Source organism: Chlorocebus sabaeus, chromosome 3 (genome assembly GCF_047675955.1).
Source record: "Chlorocebus sabaeus isolate Y175 chromosome 3, mChlSab1.0.hap1, whole genome shotgun sequence".
NCBI classification, from domain to species: Eukaryota; Metazoa; Chordata; class Mammalia; order Primates; family Cercopithecidae; genus Chlorocebus; species Chlorocebus sabaeus.
Window position 1 is genome coordinate 78862046 of NC_132906.1, and position 24797 is coordinate 78886842.

The 24797-nt window shown below is 40.2% G+C and overlaps 1 protein-coding gene across 1 annotated transcript in view; it reads left to right on the top strand.

Annotated features, from left to right (window-relative positions):
- The window catches only part of HS6ST3 (heparan sulfate 6-O-sulfotransferase 3), a 737965-nt gene extending 721274 nt beyond the window's left edge, over window positions 1–16691 (top strand). The window contains exon 2 of the mRNA XM_007960710.3: window positions 14092–16691. Within this exon, the coding sequence (XP_007958901.3) occupies window positions 14092–14800 (709 nt within the window). The 3' untranslated portion in view covers window positions 14801–16691. The remainder of the gene's footprint in view (window positions 1–14091) is intronic.
- Window positions 16692–24797: the final 8106 nt, after the last annotated feature.

Here is a 24797-nt window from a genome sequence, read left to right on the forward strand (position 1 = left end):
GACGTTCATTTGCCATTCCTGTGTGAACTCTACCTCAAGATCCAAATAGTTGATAAGGGAAAGTTTCTTTTTATAGAGGCATTTCAGCTAATAAAATGAAAAAAGAAATAACAGAATAAGACTTTCACCATTTTACAACCCCTTTCTGGATGAACATCAGTGGCCGCTGTCATCAGATAAAGAGAGACCCCCAGACTTTATGCACCTCCAGACTGAAGTCTGGAACGCTCCCTACTTAGAAATGAGTGTATTATTTAAGAATAATTCTTCCACAATCAAAAAACATACCAGAAGGCTATCCATATTCTGGCATTTCTGGCTCATTCTCCTGGGTCTCCTTTTTCACTTGATTTCAAATAAAAAATGAGCTAATATCAGTGAAACCTCCCAACTTGTAGAATAAAGCATTAATTTTGTGTTTTCTTTCTAAGTCTTAACTATGAGCAAAATAAGACAGTGTTGGGTAGTCAATTGATGACTCAGGACCTTAAGGTCGGGCCACGCAGTGTACTATTATATCCTAAGCACCTCGCATAGTGTTTCTCATGAGATACAGAACCAACACATGTATTTAAACAAACAAACAAAATGAGCACAAGAGTTGAAGTAAGAACAAAAAGAAGTCCCAGCTCTACTACTTTTTACTTGTTGACCTTAAGAAAATCCTTGGATATGGCCGGGCACAGTGGTTCACATCTGTAATCCCAGCACTTTGGGAGGCTGAGGCCGGTGGAGCACCTGAGACCAGGAGTTCAAGACCAGCCTATCCAACATGGTGAAACCCCATCTGTACTAAAAATACAAAAATTAGCCAGGCATGGTGGCAGATGCCTGTAATCCCAGGTACTTGGGAAGCTGAGACAGGTGAATCACTTGAACCTGGAAGGCAGAGGTTGCAGTGAGCTGAGATCATGCCACTGCACTTCAGCCTGGGCAATAGAGTGAGACTCTGTCTCAAAAAAAGAAAAAAAGAAAAATCCTTGGATATCTCTGAGCATCAGTTTTCTCATCTGTAAAAGTGGACGAAGAATCTTTCCTTTGCTGTCTTTGATACAATATTGTAGTAAGGATCAAATGAAATAATGGATGAGGAAAGTAGTTTGAAAACTTAAAAAACATTACGCAAATAAAAATTTGCTTTAGGTTGTTTTTTTAAATATTCATTAACACATCTTGTTTAATATTTGAAATTTCACTCTATTTAGACAGTTTACAAGGCTCTAATAATCATGGAGAAGCTAGAACGTTGAAGTGCGGAGTGTGTATATAAAGTGTATGTAAATAGTGTGGATCTGCTAGGTATCAGCTACTGCTGGGCCCTTTGTACTCATTATCTTATTCAACAATTCCCACAACCCTATGCAGTCAGTACTGATACTTTAGCTGTTTAGATGAGGAAACTAAGGCTCCCAGAGGTCCTGTAAGCTAACCAAGTCACACTGAAATTGAGGTGGGTTTAACGTTGGAACTCGAATCTGTCTGACTTCAAACCTATTTTCTTTTCACTCTGTATAAAGTGAAGTTCCCAACATTCTTGAAATTATGCACTAATGTTTTGTCCAAATGAGTACAGTTGGACTCGTACTTTTCTTAAATCTTTTCCTGAACACAGGCTTTGGGACAGCCAACTTCAGGATTCAGCAACCTTCTCTGAAAGCTTTTCTGAGTCTTTATAGCATTGTATTCAAGAAAGATCCATTTTAAGGCCAGAAAGAGCATTATGGCATGGAATGAGCTTTGGCTTTATTTTGATTCTCTTGCATAGCTATTTTCAGCCTTTATTGTTCTGAGATTACTACAGCTTTTGGCTTCTAGGTTCTTTAGGTGTGTTAAAAATGAATGGAACTGCAGTAATTCCCCCTTGTCTCTAATGCCCCTTCCTCAAATGTAAATCTATTACAGCTTTGTGGGTGTGCTGGGCTCAGGAAAATTGTTTCTATAGCTTCTTCTAAGCTGTGCATATTCAGACCATCCTCTGGATCCGTGCACTCCTGTGCTAAAGTAGAACAGAAGCCCTCTGTTCTTCCTGCTTCCTGTCCATCCCTGGCCTTGCAAGATGCTGCTTCTCTCTCATCTCCTGCTGCCTCCCTGCAGGTAGACACAAATCCCTCACCCTGTGATGTTCATTTTGCATCCAAAGCTTTGAGTTCAACAAAGCCTAAGCCACTGCCTCATTAAGTCATAAACTGAATCTCCAAGGCAGCCTGATTTTTGCAAGATGATGGAAGAAACTGCCAAAACTATTATCACTCTGTGAATTACAGACATCATCTAAATGTAGTACATGACTCAAAAGTTTGTTTTGATGACTAAATTGGTGAACACAGGCACAGCACTTAGAAATGTACTTGGACATAGTATGGATTCAATAAATGCTGGCCACTATTATTGTTACTCATATCAATTTTTCATTGCACGTGGAACATTCCATATTTTGAGTTAACATTCCTCTTACTCATTATCAAGGAGATGACCTTGGAGACAATCTTTGTTTGAGACTTGGGAAGGAATGGAATCAAATTGGAATCTCACAAGTATTTTTGTTTAATACGCCAAAATGATGACCCAGTCCTGATAGCAGAGTGAACAAAAAATTCTAAAACAGAGGAATCTTTTGTATAACAGAATGGCAAAATCTAGACAGAGGGGATTTTAAAAAAAAATCACTGTGATGTTTTTGGAAAATATGCATCAGAGCTGTCAAATATAGATTCTAAATATTGGCACACATGCCTTGCTCTTAAATATTCTGATTTACTTCTTTTCCTGTCCAAATTGGCTGGTGCTAAGCAATTACAACAGAGACACCTCATGGCTTCTACCTATGTAATTCTCACATTCCCTAAAAGCAGCGCCTGAGAAATTAGCTAAGACGAGAGTATGGCTGAGCAGGGAAGGCCTGATAACACAATCTGAGTGTACTATCTGGTGTTCTGCTTTGCCCGGCTGGGATTAGAGCTGCGAGTGAGACTGAATTGGGCCTTATCTCACTCCAGGGCGGCTCCAGGCTTCAGGTGGATACCCGCATGCATAAACCACAGCTTTGCAGAGCGCCTTGAGACATCCTCATGCCCAAATCCCAGTGATGCAGCGCAAAGCAGGGCGCCTCTGAACCAAATAATCACGGAAGTCCCTGAATAATGCATGAGAGCAGGACCCCCCCTTGCACATTTGAAACTGTACTGGGAGGAACTGTACTCAACAAGCAAGATAGCAAAAAACAAGTCCCTGGAACATGCATTCCCTGAAATTTATTCTTGCAGCAGCCACTTGGGGGAAAGTGAAAGCAAATGTGACAACCACCCGAAAATCGTGGCATTTTAGTGAGTTCGATACTCACAGGTTTCCTGTCAGTATAACACAGCGACGTGACAAGATTTGAAATTTCTTCCTATTGATAAATACCATCTCTCCCTCTAGGGAAGCAGGGGGTTGACTAGTCATCATTAAGAAATGACCTGTATCATCGAGAAGCCTCTTCTTTGACGCTTTTGTTTGGTTGGTTTTGTATAATATGTGGCTTCCCATAATTAAAGTTAGCTGACACCCAGCCATTGCATACAAACTACATCTCAAGAGGTCGTTTCTTTGAGGACTGGTACCGAATATAATCGGGTGAGGGACCTCCATCTTTCTGACCCAGATGTTGGCTTTAATATAGCTGCAGTGCTGATGAGTGGGATTTGATTCCACAAATGTTTAGTCTAATTTGACATTCCAGCTGTTCATTAAGTGGAAAATAAACAATCTCTTTGGAAAATTGTTTCCCCAACATCATGTCACAAACTCTAACCAGATTGTCCTGGAATGGCAGTCTCAGACCAAGGTTTCACTCAGAGCACCTTCCTGTTCCAGCGCCCTCTTGGCTCCCAGGCAGCCAGCTCCCTGTGCCCCATGATGTCAGGCCTCATGGAATAGTCAAGTCCTCTCTGGCTTTGACTGTACCTGGATACTATTGGCAAAAACCATATTGAGGCATTTTGACAGTGAAACAGGAGGAGTTCTCTTGACTCAGGAATTCTACTCCTAGGAATTTATTCTCTGCACAAATATTCATGGCTTAGAATGTTCATCAGATTCTTGTTTAAAATAAACCCCCAAAATAGAATGTCCCTAGTTGTCCCAAACTGGAGATTGGCCATACAAATTATGACACATCTATAAATGGAATATTATGCTCTTCTGGAAGGACATTGTATTCTTATGAAAGAATATTAAATAAAATGGAAAATCATTCACCCTGTCTTTTTAAGTTAAAAACATGTTATAAGTATGTTGTGCATTATGAATTCAAAATGTAAACATATTTATAACTTTAAATAATAAATATATATATATTTAACTGTGCCTATGTATGAGTAAAGTGATTATAGGTAATTTTTATTTTCTTCTTCTTTTTTTTTTTTTTTTTTTTGAGATGGAGTCTCGCTCTGTCGTCCAGACTGGAGTGCAGTGGCATGATCTCGGCTCACTGCAACCTCCGCCTCCCATATTCAAGCAATTCTCCTACCTCAGCCTCCCAAGTAGGTGGGATTACAGTTGCACGCCACCATGCCAGGCTAATTTTTGTATTTTTAGTAGAGATAGGGTTTCACCATGTTGGCCAGACTGGTTTTGAACTGACCTCAAGTGATCCTCCCACCTCAGTCTCCCGAAGTGCTGGGATTACAGGTGCAAGCCACAGCGCCTGGTCTATTTTCTTCCTTTTTACTGTTCTACAGTTCCCACACTTTCCATAATGGTAACACATTATTGCATATCTAAGCGAGGGAAATAATAATTTAAAAAAAAAAAACAAGAACAGCTAAATCTAAACTATTCTTCCTTTAAAGTTATCAGATGTGTGAAGAAAGCCATCGGAGCCTCTCCCCTCCTGAGGGAAGCCCTGTGGGCAGTCCTATCCCCTTGACTTACCTATTGAAGAGAGTCAAGATCCATGGGTAGTAAGCAAAATAAAAATATCTGAGCCCAAAGGGTCTGGCTGCCTTCTAAGTCAGCATGAGGGAGTAGGTAATGGCATCTTGGAGGGAGCAGCACCTGTCTCCAGCACCCTCTTGGCTCCCAAGCAGCCATGCTCCCTATGCCCCAAGATGTCAGGCCTCATGGAAGAGTCAAGTCCTCTCCGGCTTTGACTGTGCCTGGATACTATTGGCAAAAACCATATTGAGGCATTTTGATAGGGAAACAGGAGGGATTCTCTTGACTCAGGAGTTTTACTCCTAGGAATTTATTCTCTGCACAAAGAAAAAAAGCATGCGGCGCATGACTTCTTTGTGAGGTAAGATAACCACATGCACGCATCTCCATTTCCTCCTCCTCACGTTGCGGACACCCTCGGAACCAATCGCTCTGACACACACCACTGTCAGCTTCCTAAAGCTCTTTATTATGATACTTCACAATTCTAGTCTCCAACTTCCCATTGGCTTAGAACATCATTCTTAAATTCCTTAATTTGTTCTCAAGGCTTGAATCGAAGGCCTTTTCATAGCTGTGTCAAAGGGCAGTCTGATTGCTAAGCCTTAACTGCCGCAATACCCCTATCAAATACTGTGCAGGGCAGACAATACTCTAGTGAGATAATGAAGAATGAGTGGCTCGTGATGAGTGTGCAGCAACAAAGAGAGCCAAGAAATTAATTCCATTCTGAACATTTGGAAACTGACTCCTGCACACAGCACAGCAGGGCAGAGGGAGCTAAGCTTCATTTTTTTTAAAATGCACAGATCAGCTTATGTTTAAGATGTGCTGGTCACCTGTGCATGCTCCATGGAGAGGATCAAGATCCTCACAAGACCTAATCATCTGGGGCTGATAAATGTTATATATTTATTCACTCCACAAACATTGAACAACTGAACACCCAGGATATATAAGGTCATGCATTATACGTCCTGGGGAATCAAAGGTGAGTCAGGCAAAGTTCCCTCTCTCAAGTTGTATAAAGCCTGTACAAGTCACGCTGGTCGCCAGAATAAAGATAGTGCATGAGGGGATCTCTGGTTTCGCAGGGCAATGGGGAAGAAATCCCTTCCACGGAGGACGTGAGAGCAGGCTGGGTGGAGGAGTTTCTGCCTGATCTGGTTTTTATGAATACATGAAACTGTGGAATGTGGAGCTATTAATTTTGCTGCTTTGTTTTATGAGGGTTAAGCTGGTGGTGGAAGGAATCTATTTACTAAACTGTTGTGAACCTAGCATTTTGAAGTTCTTTCAAGTGTGTTCTCATTGGACAGGCAAGTCATAGCCTCATAAACATAAGTTTCTTTTAATCACCACCAGCAAAGTGATTCCAGGGACTTATACTCCTCATTCTACCATTTGGATGAAGATACTAGCTCTGCCTCTTATCTACCGCAGTATTGAAAAGGAAGCATTTTCTAGAAGGAAAGAAAGAAACAGAGAAGAAGAAAAAGTAGCATAGAGAATGCTGACAACAGAAAGCAGGGGAGAGCAGTGGCAGGCAAGTGCATGGCACTTCCTCAATCTGTCCTGGATTCTTTCTCTTCAACACCCACAGTTCTGGGGTTGTCCCTGCCGGTCTCTTACCATGGCTGCTGAATGTTTCCTGTTTCTCTACTTTAGGTAGAGATCTTTACTACTGTTTAATACTTTAATACTATTGCTGAATGAGTCTTTCTAAATTAACACTTTCAATTTCAGTCATTCACAATCCCATTCAAAGCCTATGGCAATTGAGTCTCAACATCCTGCTCCAGTCTATGCCCTCCTTCCTTTCATTCATTAATTCATTCATTCATTAAATGAACGTTTAGTGAAATTCACAACATGAGCTTCCTGGTCAAGTAGAGTACTATGCTGTAGGTACATTCATGAAGAGCTCTCTTAAATGTTCTTTGTCCACTCCTGACCTCTGTAACTTACTAATGAATGCATTTTTCTACTCTACCACACCTGTGCAGTAAGACTTGGGGGCATTTTCTTCTTTTCTTTTTTGTATGTTCTCAACATTTCCTGAAGCAGCTCCTTACACATAGCCAACCCTCAATAAGCATGTGTTAATTAAATGACTTGCTAATTAAAGAAGGGAACAAATTATACAATAAACTGCTCAGTGAAACATAGGTTCTTGAAACAGTAAGGAAGAAAACCAGTAAGTTTAATTTTAAAAATAAATAAATAAACCTCATTGTTACTAATTACTTGTCATATAAAATATTCTCCTTTTTGCAGTGAGTCTGTGTTGACTGTTTCACTCCATATCACTGACCATCACAATCAAATGACAAGTGCATTAGAAGATTATATATCTTTTTACTCCTTGCACACATTTTAGGCATTTTAAAAAGTATCAGTTTAGTTTTAGGAGAGGAAAGAAAGGCATATTTATCAAAGGCAATATTAGACTTAGTTATTAAAATATACTTATTTCATGTAATGATAATGTTCTTTTATATAGCAATTGTTTATTGAATATCTGCTGTGAGTAGGGTTTTGTGGTAGGTGCTGGGACTTTTGCTAGGGATCTGAGGCCTAAAGTAGGGTTATCGAAAAGGACTTTAGAGGGTAGACATGACCAAGACTGTTACATTTAAGTTTAAAGTGCCGTAAGTGATGCAGTAAACTCTATAGGCTGGAAAGACAAGGAAAATGGATGTGAGCCTTGAACTGGTCCAGGGAAGATAAGCAGGATACCAAAAAGCAAAGAAAGGGAAAGGCTTTCAAAGTGAGAGAAGGCAGTCATACCTTTGTGTTGTATTTAGGATTTTTTACGTGATCACCTTACAGCAGAACAAGATACTAAAAGTGGTTTGAAACTAGCTATGGAAATGTGTGTGTTCCATTTGGTGGAACTTCAGTAAGCCTTGATGGCCCATATTATAATTATCAATTAAAATTATTATTGACTTAACTTCATTCCCTAATCTTTCTCAGTATACAAGTATTTGCTATCATAACCCTCATGGCCACAGAACAGCAGTTCTAAAGAGCTCCAATTGCTTTACAGACATTCTTAAATGAATTCACCCAAGCCCGCAATGAAGTAGGTGACAAACAGAAGATCTGCTGACAGGATGCTCTCACCGTGGCAGACAAAGCTATCTGTCTGAGGGACTGTTCTGGCCCAGGGAGATTGGTGTAACATTCTCTTAAGTTGGTAGTTAGCATTTCTTTCACTTTACCAGAATCAGTGGGTGCCCAAGATCTCCTTGAGGACATGGAATATTAGCCTTTGAGTCCCTAGTGCCTAGTTCCAATGTTTGGCAAATAGATGGGGCTTAAAGTTTGGAGAATTACAGAATGAATGAACAGATAGATTGAAGGTGGGGGCATACAGTTTGCTTATTTATTGTTTCACTATGTGGGAAGAGCTTAGGTTAACTATAAGGGAAAATATACAAACAAGTGATACTGTCTATGCATAGGAGATTGAATTAAATGGAACAGAAGGTTCTCTGCATTGTGGCCACGCAGCTCTCAGGTGCTACCCGTTCTTCCTCTCTAGTCTTCATTTTACCCACTTAAAAATGATTTGGAGTTCTACCAACCAAGGGGGTCAACTTGAAACTAACTCTGCTCTGACATCAAAACATAGAAACATCCTAGTGGAACGCTTTTATTGATGAAGTATAAAGTCATCCTATCTTATAGATCTGAATCTGAGTGGCTAAAAGTCACAGGATTAATAATGACATGCCGTATGATATTCAACTACGGTAATGTAGTTGGCATCGAACTCCATTGCACTGTTGAACAAGTAAGACCTAAAAAATAAAGTTGGAGATTTCAGTAGTACTGGATCCTTTAAGTACTTTCATTAGAGACTGAATTGGGAGTTATGTGAGCAGGGGAAAATGAGTTGGGAGGAGATTCATGAAACCAAAGCAAAGTTTGTCAACAATGAAAGTTAGGCGTGTGGCCTGGAGACAGACATCATTTCATCAATGACTTGTGTAGTTTTTTATCTGAAAGTATATAAGCAAGCAAAAAGAGAAAAAATTGATATGAGAAAAATGATTTCATTAATCACATTTTCAGTTTTTTTCCTTCAGTTGTTGAGTGTTCTTTAACCCTATTGGTTTCAACCCTATTGGTTTAACATTTATTATTGAGTTCTTCAACCCTATTGGTTTATTATTACTTCTAACTTTCTATTTAGTCTGCTCTGCAGAATTGAAACAAACAAAATGTACATGAGAATATGTCTGTCTAAAGTGATTTCCAGATGCTTTTAGCCACTCAGATTCAGAACCATAAGATAGGATGACTTTATACTTCATCAATAAATATGTTCCACTAGGAAATTTCTATGTTTTGATGTCAGAGCAGAGGTAGTTTCAAGTTGACCCCCTTGGCTGATAGAAATCCAAGACATTTAGGACTTATTTTACTCATGTAAATATCATGCTACAGTTCGGCTAGTCAATGTTTAATGCAATGTTAAACTGAATAAAGTTAAATTTGGAACCAAAGCCATTTTAAGCCTAAACCAGTTTCAGTCAGATTTAAGATTATGTAGAATAAAGATTTCCAGTGGAGTGATGGTACTGGAAGGTCTGTGGCCAATTTTCTTAACTGAGACAAAAGCCTAAAACATGAACAAGTCCCAACATAGGACTAAAGCAGGATTAATAATGACATGCCATATGATATTCAACTATAATAATATCCACTCTGAGCACAACTGTATCATCAGTATTTCCTCTTGGAGCCCAGAAGCTGTGTCAGTCACTTTCTGCTTGCCATACTGACCTTTTGGGAAAATTGTCATTCTGTCACAGTGAAAGACAACAGAGTCACGGAAAATGGTGATTGGCAAAAGCAAGAGCTCAGACTGGTCTGTCCTTGGCAGTTTCAATAAATTTCACCTCCTGATTTAAAGGAAAGTGAATGTTACTTAAAGATTTTGAAGTTTCTTTAGCACATTTCAAAACTTCCCGGCTTACCCTAGTGGTAAGGCTAGACAGTCAAGATAACAGAATATAGAAAATGTAGTTTTAAATATTGTAGCTTATCAATTCATTTTAAGAAGCAGAATAACATTGTACCATTACATTTCTTATTTTTTAAAAAGTTGTTTTTAGTTGGTGTGTATTTTTTAAAAATTCATTTTACCTTGGGCAAGTAAAACACATACTAGGTTGAGTTTTTTCCTACACAATAGGAGGTTTTCCTTCTTATAGTATAGTGATGATTTTTTTAGTATATCAGACCAGATTAATCCAAGTTCTATAACTTACTACGAATATAACCTTGGGCAGCTTATTTTATCTCCCCAAATCCTTAGTTTATTCAACAGTAAGTGAAATAAAAATAAATCATAATATGCACACATCTCATAGGATTCTGGAATGGGTTAGACTGTTACTTAGCGCCATGCCTGGCACTTTACAAGTTAGCTACATCAAGGGTCTTGGGCACCAGACTATAGGTAAAGCATTTGACATCCAAGTGTTTCAGTGAGTTTATCTAAATAAAAAATTTGCTGTTACAACTGAAAACAAAATTAGAAAACTTTTGCCCCAAGATCTTGAAAAAAGTGTTTTTTTTTCTAAATGGTATAAGAAGTGATCAGTTAGTGTTGAATGAATAAAGTATTTCCTTTAAATCTAAGTCTTCAACAATTTATTCTTTGCCTCTATAATCATTAGGCATCTCTAGAGACTGAGTTCCTTTTCTTGGGAATTAGGAATGTATTCTTTTCCATTGATTTAGCTTCTCTATTGAGCTTCTTCTTCTCTCTGTTGACTCTTAGTTCCCACACACACTCAAAATATTGCATCATTTTCTTTTTCCTTTTCTTTCTTAACCATTCCTTTGAAATCAATGCTAAAATTTTCTTACCAAAGCCAATTTTCAGAGTATGGTGGCAGAGCAGTTCTCTTCTGCTTCGAACCTGTCTTGATGTGATAACATCAACTTTTAACTAAGAAGTGGAAGTGAATGTTTTGAGAAGAAGGGGGGAAGAGCAAATTCCCAACTGCTGCAACTTTTTTTTTCAATTTTTCTTTTTCTTTTTTTTTTTTTTTTTTTTAACTTTTAAGTGCAGCAGTACATGTGCAGGTTTGTTACATAGGTAAATTTGTATCATGGGTGTTTGTTGTACAGATTATTTCATCACCCAGGTATTAAGCCTAGTACCCATTAGTTATTTTTCCTGATCCTCTCCCTCCTCCCACCTCCCACCTTCTGATAGTCCCCAGTGTGTGTTGTTCCCCTCTATGTGTCCATGTGTTCTCATCATTTAGCTCCCACTTACAAGTGAGAACATGCAGTATTTGGTTTTCTGTTCTTGTGTTAGTTTGCTAAGGATAATGTCCTCCAACTCTATCCGTGTCCCTGTAAAGGACATGATCTCATTCTTTTTTATGGATGCATAGTATTCCATGGTGTATATATACCACATTTTCTTTATCCAGTCGATCATTGATGAGCATTTAGGTTGATTCCATGTCTTTGCTATCACAAAGAGTGTTGCAGAGAACATACATGTGCATGTGTCTTTCTAATAGAACAATTTATATTCCTTTGGCTTTATACCCAGTAATGAGATTGCTGGATCAAATGATAGTTCTGTCTTTAGGTCTTTGAGGAATCAGACATCCTTTGATTTAAATATACAGAAAGTGTCTGATTTATGAGGGCTTGGCTTGCTATTTTTAAACTACAATAATGGGAATGCCGTAGGCATTCAGTAGAAACCATACTTTGAGTACCCATACAACCATTCTGTTTTTTTCACTTTCATTAAGATATTTAATAAACATATGAAATATTCAACACTTTTTTATAAAACAAGCTTTATGTTAGATAAATATGCCCACTTGCTGGCTAGTGCAAGTATTCCAAGCACGTTTGCGTTTGGTGCTAAGCTATGATGTTTGGTAGGTTAGGTGTACTCAATACACTTTCAACTTAGGGCGTTTTCGAATAACAATAGGTTATTGAAATGTAACCCCATCATAACTCAAGGAGTGTCTATAGTCAGGCACACCACCATTTATCTTTAAGTACAAATGCATGCCCTAACAACATACAGGAGTGATGCAGGGCAGGAATATCTACAACTGCTGCCTTTGCTAACACAGATATTTGGAAAACTATGACAATGCAGTGGTAATAAAAAGTCATTCCTCAACAGACTCCTACTGTCGATCTATCTTATATATCTGTGTATCTATATATGTGTATTTATTTTATCATCACGTTTCTTTGGAGAGCAGACACTGAGTTGAATCAAGAAAAATGACCTAGTTTTGTTCAGCCCTCTGGACACCAGGTTGAGGACAGGCATGCTGGGTAATACTGCTTTCCACTGAGTACATGCTAGGTCACATTGAGGCCTACCTGGCAGCACCAGCCTTGGTTTCTGGGCTCTCTATTGCACCAAGACATTTGTACAGGTGTCAGTGCAGGCCTGGTGTTCTTTTCAGAATATTGCACGGCTAATTTTTTCTCCCTGGGGGAGCTCTGAGTTACTATGATCTACCCTATATTTCTGGAGCTGTCCCCCCTCAAGGAGCCAAGGACTGAACTAAAATTGAATTGGAATCAGACTGGCTTGTGCTAAAGGGCAACAGACTGCAGTGGGATGTGAGAATTGGAAGACAGCTTGGGGGCCTGCTTCGTAATAGGGTCCTTTCTATGACTTCCCTGACAAATGGACTTCCAGACTGTGCTGGAAAGATGGGGTTGGGGTGGGCAGCTCATTCCATTGGTAGGCTTCTCAAATAATGGAAAGGATTGTCATTATTTTAAACCAGTTTTTACTTTCCTCTAATGCCTGCTGTTTCTCTTTCATTTCTCAACTTCTCCATCTCTCTTCCTGCCTCTTAGTACTTCCCTTGTCCTTTTAAACCACAGATATCCTGATCTCTATGTGATTCTTCTAAAGAGAACCATTTAATAACGGGTTTCTTTTCAGTAATCCATTAGGTGGAATTAGATAAGATCTGTGGTTGTAATAACCACAGAACCTCAACAGTAATAGGTGGTGAATACATAGAAATTACAATTTAAATACCAATATGATGTACAGGAAAGCATGAGAGCTTTGAAATCAAATAGGCCTAACTTAGACTTGCTCCAGTTTCACTTTTCTGAACCTCTGTGGCTTCAGCTTTTGTTTTAAAAAGTAACGATAAAACCCATTTTACAAAATTGTCTTGAGGATCATCTGTGCAAGCATCCATAAAGCATGTAGCACAGTTCCTAACACATTGTAGGCACCCAGTAAATACTAGTCTCCACACCCAACCCATCCTTCCTCCACCCACCTACCTCATAATCCCAAGTAGCAGTATAAAGAGATTAAGGAGGCCAGCAGGCATGCTGGCTCACACCTGTAATCCCAGCACTTTGGGAGGCCAAGGCGGGTGGATCACTTGAGGTCTGGAGTTCAAGACTAGCCTGGCCAACATGATGAAACCTCATCTCTATTAAAAATACAAAAATGAGCTGGGTGTGGTGGCAGGTGCCTGTAATCACAGCTATTCAGGAGGCTGAGGCAGGAGAATCGCTTGAACCCGGGAGGCAGAGGTTGCGGTGAGCCAAGATTGTGCCACTGCACTCCAGCCTGGGTGAAGAAGCGAGACTCCCTCTCAGAAAAAAAGAAAAAAAATGAGATTAAGGAGAATACAGGTTCAGCCTTATTCTTTCTAATCCCATGTCCTTGGATAAATCACTTCACCTCCTTCATGTAACCCTATCGTATGGAACCGCATCTACCACAAAGGTTTGCTGTAAGAATCAAATGAAACAGCAGATGGGTAATAACTTAAAAATCATGGTATTTTCTCTAAATGTAAAGTATTGTTATCGCCAGTAGTAATTTATCAGTGAATAATTGCTAAACGAATGAATGAATGAACTATCTATTCTTTCCACCTCATGCATCCCCACACTGGAGCAAGGAGGAAAAGCCCAACAAACTCAGCATTGAAAACTGGTACATACATCTTTATAGAAACATATGCACACGCATCAATAGGCACAAATACAGGCAGGTACTCTCACGTGAACATCTGGCAAAAGAGTCCCTTGACTCAATGCTGATGTAAAATTGTAGAAATTTAGATCCCTCCTGTTAGAGTTGTCAACTACTGACGCTCTTCCTCTAATTTCTTCTAGGAATTTCTATTACATCACAATGTTACGGGATCCAGTGTCACGTTACCTGAGCGAGTGGAAACACGTCCAGAGAGGGGCCACGTGGAAAACCTCTCTTCACATGTGTGATGGAAGAAGCCCCACCCCAGATGAGCTGCCTACCTGCTACCCTGGGGATGACTGGTCTGGGGTCAGCTTGCGGGAGTTTATGGATTGCAGCTACAACCTGGCTAACAATCGCCAGGTGCGCATGCTGGCTGACCTCAGCCTCGTGGGCTGCTACAACTTGACTTTCATGAACGAGAGTGAAAGAAACACCATCCTATTGCAGAGTGCAAAGAACAACCTGAAGAACATGGCCTTCTTTGGGCTCACTGAGTTCCAGAGGAAGACACAGTTTCTCTTTGAGAGAACATTCAACCTCAAGTTCATCTCCCCTTTCACGCAGTTCAACATCACGCGGGCTTCTAACGTGGAGATCAATGAGGGCGCCCGCCAACGCATTGAGGAGCTAAACTTCCTGGACATGCAGCTTTACGAGTATGCAAAAGATCTCTTCCAGCAGCGCTACCACCACACCAAGCAGCTAGAGCACCAGAGGGACCGCCAGAAGCGGCGGGAGGAGCGGAGGCTGCAACGGGAGCACAGGGACCACCAGTGGCCCAAAGAGGATGGGGCTGCAGAGGGGACTGTCACCGAGGACTACAACAGCCAAGTGGTGAGATGGTGACCCCCTGCCCTCTCCTCTCTCAGGATGGGGAGGATGAGCAGGCACATTGACCTTCTGTTGAGTTACCTTGGAGAAGCTGGGCCATGAGGACATCTGGCTGTGTGTGCTTGATTTGGACATCTGCCTCCTTCTTTGTCTTCATTTTTATCCAGCTGGAGATTATCTGTCTTGTTCTTTTTTTCTTTTCTTGACATTTTGCAATTGGTGATATTAAGTAGGGTAGGAGTGCATCCCATATAGACTGTTTTAGAAGGCCAAGGAGAGCCACACTGAAAAAGGAGACAGTTCCTGTGATCTCCTTTGCAGGAGCATAGAATAGTTTGGGTACCAGGAACCCACAGAGGCACACATGAAAAGCCAAATTATGGCTTGGATGTTCTGCTGAAACTGGTCTATGTCATACTGTCTCCCATTATGAGAATATCAGTCAGTATAAAGAGAAAGAGAAAAACATTTCAGCCCTTAGATGAGGTCTTACACCAACCGCCACTTGGCTGTTAGCTGTCATCTTTGAACTCTATTTGAATGTGACTTAAATCACAAGTAACGTGTTTTGTTGTTGCAGTTGTTTTGAAACAAAATTATCCTATTATTGACCATTGCTAGAGAGCCACATCGTACAAAATCCTGACACCATAACCTTAAGCCATGCCCTTCCTTCCATCTTTTAGGGAATGGGGAGTGGATCCAGAATAGAGGAGGTTGTAGCCCCTGAGAAATCAACATTGGTAGGAGCATTTAAGAGAAAACTTGCTTATTTGCTAATGCCTAAAGGGATATCTCTTTACCAATTGTTGCTTTCAATGTGAGGAACGAATGATAAATTAAGAGAAAAAAAATACCAGGAAGATCAATATACGCCTAACATTTCTAAACTGGTCACATAATCTTAGATTTTAAAGGAATATTTCAGGGTTTAACCTTTTTGGAGAAGTTATGTTCTTTAATGGGGTACTACCAGTCTTAAAATTTTGCCACCACAGAAAGATGTTTTTAAAAGCTTGGCCCAAAGAATAGGAACTTAGCTAGCATGTATACAAAATATATTTGAGGTTACTAAATGAATAAGAACTCTGAATTAGGCCAGGAGACATGAAACACCATTCATGGGATGGTTATCACAGGAGTTTAGACAGACTCTGCCTCCCAGCATCTTGAATATCTCCAGCCTGATCACTGTTTTCTTCCCACACGATCTTCTTCCCACACGATCTTTACCTGTTGTTAGACTGTGGCCACAGCCAGTAAATCAGTCCAGAGTGTCTAAAACTGGACAAGAAATGTGCTGCATTGCCGAGTTCTTATTTTCACCTTTTCATAATCCCAACTACAATAACAAGAAGTTTATAGAATAATAAGGGGAGATGTATGGAAGAAGGAAGAGAAAGTCTTTGTCTAGCATTTATTAGGAGGATCAGAGTGAGTGGGAAGTTTTACAACGCATTGATCTGATCAGTCCCTTCAAGGAGCTGAAGGCAAAATGTGTGAAACCCCTAAATCAGATTGAAAAGCCTATTTCATTGATATCCAACGTGTTTGATGTTTAAGCTAGCTTTACCTAAGCCACTTGTCAGCCTCCAGAATACTCTGTCTGGGGTTGTGAGTTAATCAGCCCGCAAGCATTCATGGAGTGCTTACCTGCACAGAGGGAAGTCCAGCAGCTCCACCAGATAGAGAGCTGCAGATGCCTCTCTCACTGTGCGTGGCTTCATCTGGGGTGCAAGGGAAGGCATTATCGGGTGGCTCCCTTGCTCCAGGAGCTGAGGGAGGCCCTTTTCATACCTTAAATATATTCTGCACGACGAATGGATATTGTTAGTCTCCATTTCATAGATGAGAAAAGTGAAGCCCACAGAAAATAAGTAGCTCCTCCACAGGTTGTAAGCTAGGTCTAGCTGACTGAAAAGGTCAAGTTCTCTTTACTCCATCACCATATCCATATGGAATAAGGGCTTGTCCTACCTAAAGCTTCCTGCCAAGAATGCAAGAAGCCAGCTGCAATTTCCCAGAAGCATTTGTCTCTAACCCATGTGGGTAGCCCGACCGTGACAGCACCACGCTAACATTGACCCAAAGCCATGCTGCCTTGGGTTAGTCCAGCCCCCTCCACATCACTGAGCCATCAATGAGCTGACAGATCACTGACTTTTTAGGCAGCTGTGTTTTTTAAGCCATATACAAGGGTGAGTTAAAAGGGGCCAAGTAAATATTGCTTGTTAGTTGGTAGAGATTAGGCTCACAAAATATTTCTCCATTTCCAATGATTTGTTCCTAAGGTAAGAAGGGAAGGAGGATTGCAGCTGGGATTAATGAGCGGCTCTCTCTCTAGCTTCTCATCTCATTGTTAGGATCTAATTTTCTGCCTAGAATAGCAGGACTGCAAATTATCCTTCTGCCTGCCTGTGTGACACACACACACACACACACACACACACACACACACACACACAATTCAGTGTTTTGTCATGTGGAAAATCAAAACAGGTTAGAAAGCATTCGGATTGTTTCTTTTAAACTCACTTTAAAATTTTGGCAAGGAATTCATGCATAACTGAGACTTGGAGGCAGCCCCTGCTCACTTCACGCTGTTCCTTAGGCACCCCGGGATTGGTATCAAAGGCTTCCACTGCCTTCTGCTGAAGGCATGATGTATGGGGCTCCACTTGAGACCAGGTATCAGGATGTTCAGAGGGAGCCTGCTCTTTATGTTGGCCCCAGGCCAGTGCTGAGCAAATTAAAAAGACCAACATGGGCTTCCTCCCTCATTTCATTTCATTCTAAAGCAGCAAACTTGTCATACCCATGGGGTCCTATGTTGATAGAAATGGAGAGGTAGGGATGCAGTTTATTCTCCAAAAATTGACTGCCCGCTTCCACGCTGAGTGATGCTCAGGGAAGTGATGCCAGCAGAATGCATCTGGGCCTAAGGATCCATGGAAGTCAGGAGCATTAAACCCCAAACCAAATCAGCTCCAGATATATCAGTGTCAAAAGCCCAAGAAAAGACGGAAAAGAAAAAACAATCCCCAGGGGTTCTGTAACCCAATTGACTCCTACAGTTCTTTCCCTTCTCTTGGCAGCTCCAGTACCCAGATTGGAGATTAGGATGAGACGTCTTTGTGTATATGTGCACGTGTGTGTGTGTGTGTGTGTGTGTGTCTGTGTGTTGTTAAGGACTAAGATACACATTTATTCTGACTCCTTCTAACTTTTAGGCAGCCTGCTCTTGGAAACTGGAGGAAACTGCCCTGATAATTATTGGAATACTCATAAGTAATTGGCAACATTAACAATCAGTGTTAGACAACAGTGAGGCATGTCATGTGTTTTTATTAAAAATGATAAAGACATGTTTCTTCTCATCTAAAGGAGGTAACTTTGTCATAATTAGTTTGATTAAAAGTTTGAAGTATGAGGACTCTGTGTTATGCCTTTAAGGTAAGTTTTTTAAAAATCTGAGTAGAGAAAGTACTAATATTGGCAAGAAAGTCCCCAAGATAGACCTAGCAAGGAGATAAGAATAGATCATTAAAAAATAAATATAAGTGAATTGGATAGAATTCCCATTCAGCTGATTTAACACAGAAATTCAAAACAGTGACTTAACATGGAAGCTATTTCTCTCTTACTTAAAGGCAAACTGGTTTGACAGTTCTGGTGTGTGACGTTACCAGACGCCTAGGCTCTCTCCTGTTGCTCTGTCATCCTAATGTGCTGCATCCACCTCATGGACCAAGATGGCTGCCATGGCTCCTGCCATCACGTTTACGTTTAAGGTAGTAGAGAGGAAGTGGAGGGAAGTTGCACATATTGCTTCCAGTCACATCTCATGGGTTAAAACCTAGACATTTGCCACATCTAGCTGCAAAGAAGGCTAGGGAATGTCTTTATTATTGATTGTCATGTGCCTTGATAAGCATAGGGGGTTCTGTTATTAAAGAAAAAATGTGAAACAATGTGGAAATTAATACTGATAAAGATGATCAGTATCTGATACAAAAGGGAACCAAACAATATTTCAAGTGCTTTTTAATGTCACTTACTTCATCATGTGTTTTGTGAAAGATAAGACTAAAATTCATCACTTTGTGTAGCATTTAATGGTTTTCAAAACATTTTTGCATGTGCTGTCTCATTTGGTCCTCATTACATTCTTGTGTGCTAAATAGGACCTCTATTCATTATGCCACTTGCTAGTTTGGGATGGAGAGTAGGAGATGTTGAAAGATTTCCCAACGACTCTAATTTATAAGCAAGAAAGTTGCTTAGAGCCCCAGCCTTTTGACTTCATAGCCTTTCCTACTATTTTATGCAGCTCAGCATCAGTATTGGGATTGTGAACTGCAGGAATATGAAATCTAAATCTTTATTGATTTATATCCTTCCTTACCTTTTTTGACATGGAAAATGCCAAAGACACTGGTCAAGTTTACTCTTAGCTCCCTACCTCCAGTGAGGGGACCTCTTATTAGGAATGAAATATCCAAGAGATAGGCGGTGTTGCAGGGGAGACCAAAACTCAGAGGAGGCATTCAATGACTTCTAGCTGGGTGTCTACTCCATCCAACTCAAAACCTATTCAATATGAAGGCCAAGGGAATGTGCTCACAACTCCTTACTAAGGGAAATCAATATAAACCCTCCTCAGAACAACAACAACAACAAAAACTCCCTTTTTTATGTCTTCTTCCCCAGGCTCTTGGTACTTTTTCAGCAACGTACTGCTTTCATTCTTAAAGGTTTCATTGGCTGTTAAATGAGTCCTTTTGCATACTCACTGGAGAGAGGAAATGCTTTAAGTTGTCCTAGCATAAAATCTGCAAACAGAGAGTTTATCTGATTCCTTATCAAGCGTGATCTGTATCTGAAGTCGTGTATAATGGGATCATTTAGAGATGGGGGTTAGGGAGAGTAGGAGTAACTCTAGAGGAAATTGTGGCTCCTAAAAGGAGGCACATCTTTCCAAGGTGGAAAGTTGAATTAAATATATGCCATGCAATACTGAAAAATAGAAAAATGACTAAGATACAGTTTCTGTCCTCTAGAACTAGGGCATCCTGGAAACATATGGACTATAATGCTTTTAGCCATTTGAAATAAATGAGTGAAGAGGATCTTGAGACAGGACCAGAGCTTTGAAATGGTTGTAGGGACTGAAAGCTGAGTTGGAAGGATCACATCAAAGAGAAAGCTGGGTTGGACTTACACAAGAATACCCTGATCTGATCGCAGCTGTGACTCCAAGGTTTTCCTTTCCCATAGTTGCTGTGACTCCACTGGTCACCAGAGCAACTGCATGTCTTCAGGCTGGGTATTAGGGCTGGCTGGGTCTGATGAGTCTACCCATTTTGTGCCATCTGAGGAGCATGCGAGGGTTCTTTCTCCAAGGCACTTTCGGCCTGCCTTCTTCTCCCCTTCTACCATCTCTACTGGATATAAGCCAATGCCTGTTCTCTTCTCACCACATTCACCTGGACACACATCTGAACTAATTCCTTGAGACTTCAAATTAGCCCTTCTGAGCAAGTGGGCAGGTTGTGAAACCTGTGTGTTTTGTAGCCTAATGAACTGATGGAGCGCACATGAACCCATCTTCATAGCATGTGAAAGAACCAACCTTCCTGGCAGAGGTGCAGAGATTTCCAGAGGACTGGCCTAGCTATAAACACCAGCAACATCTGCAACACAAAAGCCTTTGAACTTCTAGGCAAGGACTCACGCTGACCTAGCAGTATTCCAGATCGAGATCGCGGATGGACAGGTGTCTCTTGAGCCTGTGTTCCAAGATGTCTGTGGAAAGGATTGCAGCTGTCGTCCTTTGGCACATTAGTGGAACCTCTGTGAGCTACACGGTCTGCTGCATTACGGGAACTCATCAAAGGGCCAGATTGACATCTTGCCAGAAAAACCGGTGTTTTGAGGAGCAAAAGTTTTGTGTACTTCAGTAATTGTCACATTTGTCTTCCATCTCCTTGACATTTATTTGTTAATCATATGATCATTTTTTTCACTTTCCTTTGTTTCTTCCTCAGAAGTACTTCTGGGGCTTTGATTGCATTATTTCTCTTTTAATGTATCATTTCAGTGTTGGAAAGAAAAATCTGGATCTTTATGTGGTGACCCATTTTAGATGTAAAGATAGTTATTCAATAGATAGTAAATTATTTCTCTTAAGAGATATTTCCTTTTATTTCTGTACAATAATATGTATGAACTCAGTTACTAGGGGACTGTATTGTGACATTATCAACCTTTATTGCTATTTAAAAATGATAGTTTGTAGAACTGAGGATTTCCATTGATGTGAAGCACAATTTAATGAATAAGTTAAAATATTAAACTGTTGTGATGTCAAGAGCAATTGTTTTCCCTTGTGTTTTTGTCAGAGACTTTTGCAAAATGAGCGAAGTCGCTAAAACACTTTAAGGGATTTATGGAAATGGAATCCATAGGATCAGCTTTGTCAAACTCGGGAAATCCATGCTTTGGATGCAAATGTGGTTATTGGATGTGACACATGAAAAGCCATAAAAGACAAAGAAAATATGGATTGAAACAATGTAGAGCCTCTGAGGCCAGAGGGGATTTTATAAACTCTCAAAAACATAAGCTTCTAGAACGATGGGTCTCAGGAACTCTCCCCCTCGCTGCCCACCCCAGCACATTGGAATCCGCTGTGAAATGTGAAAAAGCCTCCTGGAGATGAAGTGATGAGGTACGGATTTGAGAAACAGTAGTGGGAGAGAACGAGGGATTGGAGCAAAGGATCTGGGAATTCAGTCTAAAAGAAAGAAAGAGATAAGGAAGGAAAAGGGGAGGGGGAAGGGGAAGAGAGAAAACAGCAGAAGAAAATCACGAGCACTAACATGGGCCTCTCCACAGTGTTAAACTGTATTTCTCCAATGTGAGATTTTATTTTTAAATAACCAGTTCCTGTAATATAAGCCAAGACGGAGAAATTTCTAGTAGAGGAAAAAGCTCATTCATTCCAAAATTCCTTTAACAATGCAACTTACTTGATATGGTTTGGCTGTGTCCCCACCCAAATCTCATCTTGAATTGCAGTTTCCATAAGCCCCACATGTTGTGAGAGAGACCAGGTGGAGATAATTGAACTATGGGGCCTGTTTCCCCCATCCTGTTCTCATAATACTGAGTTAGCTCTCATGAGATCCGATGGTTTTATAAGGGGCTTTTCCCCAGCTTCATTCTGCACTTCGCCTTGCTGCCACCACGTGAAGAAGAACATGTTTGCTTCCCCTTCCACTGAACTGTGAGTCAATTAAACCTCTTTCCTTTATAAATTACCCAGGGTTGGGTACGTCTTTAGTAGCAGTGTGAGAACAGACTCATACGTTAGTTTTTGTTCTGGGGAAGTAGGATTCCTTTCTTGCTTATGGGTGAGATTTGTAACCTTAGAAAAATGTCACCTGACCATGTCCCTCTATCTAGTGGGAATCATAGGCAATGGAACTTGACTTTAGAACAACGTAGTAGCCACAGGCAAAGCTCCAAAAGACAAAGTGAAACACACTCAAACATGGCATGCATGTGCATGCACAGGCACGCACACACACGAACACACATGCACACACATGGCACACATACCATGCACACGCACACGTGCACACACAGCGTGAAAGAGTTTGGGGGCTTCTGTCTTACAAGGAAAACCTCAGATAAGAGAAGTACCTAGGAATCCTAAGGTTCACTTCTTTTCCCATTCACCTTGGAAATAGTGTTGAAAATAAGATTGACAAAATGTTGAAAATATTATTAAAAATCTACTCTCAGTGTGATATGGTTTTAGTTTCACAGATCAGTTTTCATATAAAATATAAATTTGCAAATTAATGGAGTATAAAATAATCCAACATATTTTTGTTTCATATGACATTAGTTTTTTGTGATTGGAAAGTAATATATCATCTTAGATAATATGGAAAATACTAGGTAGTTTAAAATCCATACATTATAGAGCCAAACTCTGAGATTATTTTGATCAATCTCCTTCCATACTTTTTATGCATTAGCAATTACGATACAATTTTAAATAACCCATATTTTTAGGAAATTGGAATCATATAATCTATGCAGTAGTAACACATATATTAACATCTGAATAACTATTCTTTTAAAACGTAATTTTAATAGCTGCATGTAATTTTGCCATTCCCATATTTTTGGTCATTTTGGTCATTTTCAATTTTTCCACTAATATAAATAACACTGAAATTAATATATTTGTACCTAAGCAGTATCTATGTAGAAGTCTCTGTAAGCCTGTTTGAGATAGGACAGTGGACCACTTTGTTGTATCATCCCAACAATCTGGAAAGAAAAAAATATTCAAGATTGTCAAAATTGCCTAGAAGCAGCGAAATGAATTGTGAACAAAAAAATGTCATCTACATAATCAAAGAAAATTATATTATGTATCTCTCTAGAACCACCCCACCTGGCCTAGGACTGAGGTGTTCATTCTTCAAGATGTTGGGAGTGTTGGCTGCTGACCGACAGCTCTCAGCTGAGTCTCTCTTGAGGACTTGCCCTTAGTTAGAGAAAGACACTTCTGCCAAGGTCATGCCGTCTTTGGAGCCATCTTTGGAGCTATGCTGTGGAGGTGGAGGCCAGGGCTTTTAACTAGAGACAACTCTGAAGGATCTTAGCTCCAAAGCTCCCTGCAGGATCAGCTGAGGACTTTGTTTCAAAGCACTTCATTTCACCATTTCCCTCTCCCCACTCTGGTTCCTTTGCTCCCCACAGTGTATTCCCAACCAGTTTTCCACACAGACGTCTCCATCACAGACTGTGCTTTCCAGGACACTAGACCATGAACTTGCCAAAGAACCCCAGGTTCTCACCTCCGTAGCCTTCTGCCTGAGCTGCTTCCGTGTCTGAGTACCTGGAGTTTTACCCTCCTCTCTTTTGAGCTCAGCTATGTTTTTTAACCTATTTTGGCTTACTTTTTCCAATAGTTCTACCTGTTTAAAGCTGAAAGAGGAATCTGTGTTAGCTCAGTTGGTCAACTTAATGGAATCAGTCTGCTCTTAAATTCAAAATTTTCCTTTAAGTCCATGTTTCTATTGTTTTTCCATTTTTCAGCTTTTCATCACATCCTTCCCATTTTGAGGCTCTAGATTTTCCCAATTAACTTTCATTCCTTTTCTACTTTGGGGAACTTTTCTCTCTGTTTGCTCATTTCTTCCATAAACCTTCCTGTTCATATTCATTCCCTTTAATAGTATTTTTGTTTCCTATTTGTGCTTATAGTTTACCTCTTTACTTCTTACTTTTAGTTCTCATTTTTAATTTTATGCTTATGGTTGTATTTTTCATCTTAATTTTCTTTGCTTTTTAATTTATTGCTTTCAAACTTCAATTTTATTAGTCTAGTTTTTATCTTTTTTAAGAAAATCAATTTAATCTCTTAATGCCTATCTTTCATTTTTATTGATAGTTTATACTCACGTCTCCATCAAAGTTTATTTTAATTTCTCATTGCTGTTTGTAGCTGTTCCTTTCATTTTTTTGAAACAAACCTGTTTTATTTCTTTTTTTTTTTTTTTCTGAGACAGAGTCTCGCTCTGTCGCCCAGGCTGGAGTGCAGTGGCCGGATCTCAGCTCACTACAAGCTCCGCCTCCCGGGTTTACGCCATTCTCCTGCCTCAGCCTCCCGAGTAGCTGGGACTACAGGCACCCGCCACCTCGCCCGGCTAGTTTTTGTGTGTGTGTGTATTTTTTAGTAGAGACGGAGTTTCACTGGGTTTGCCAGGATGGTCTCGATCTCCTGACCTCGTGATCCGCCCGTCTCGGCCTCCCAAAGTGCTGGGATTACATGCTTGAGCCACCGCGCCCGGCCTATTATTTTTAACTAACAGGTAATGCTCAGATAATTTCACCTACAAAATTTTTACTTTTTGAAATACATTGAGGTTCATTTGGGGTTTTGTGTGTGATCAATTCTTATAACAATTTCATAGATACCTAAAAACAT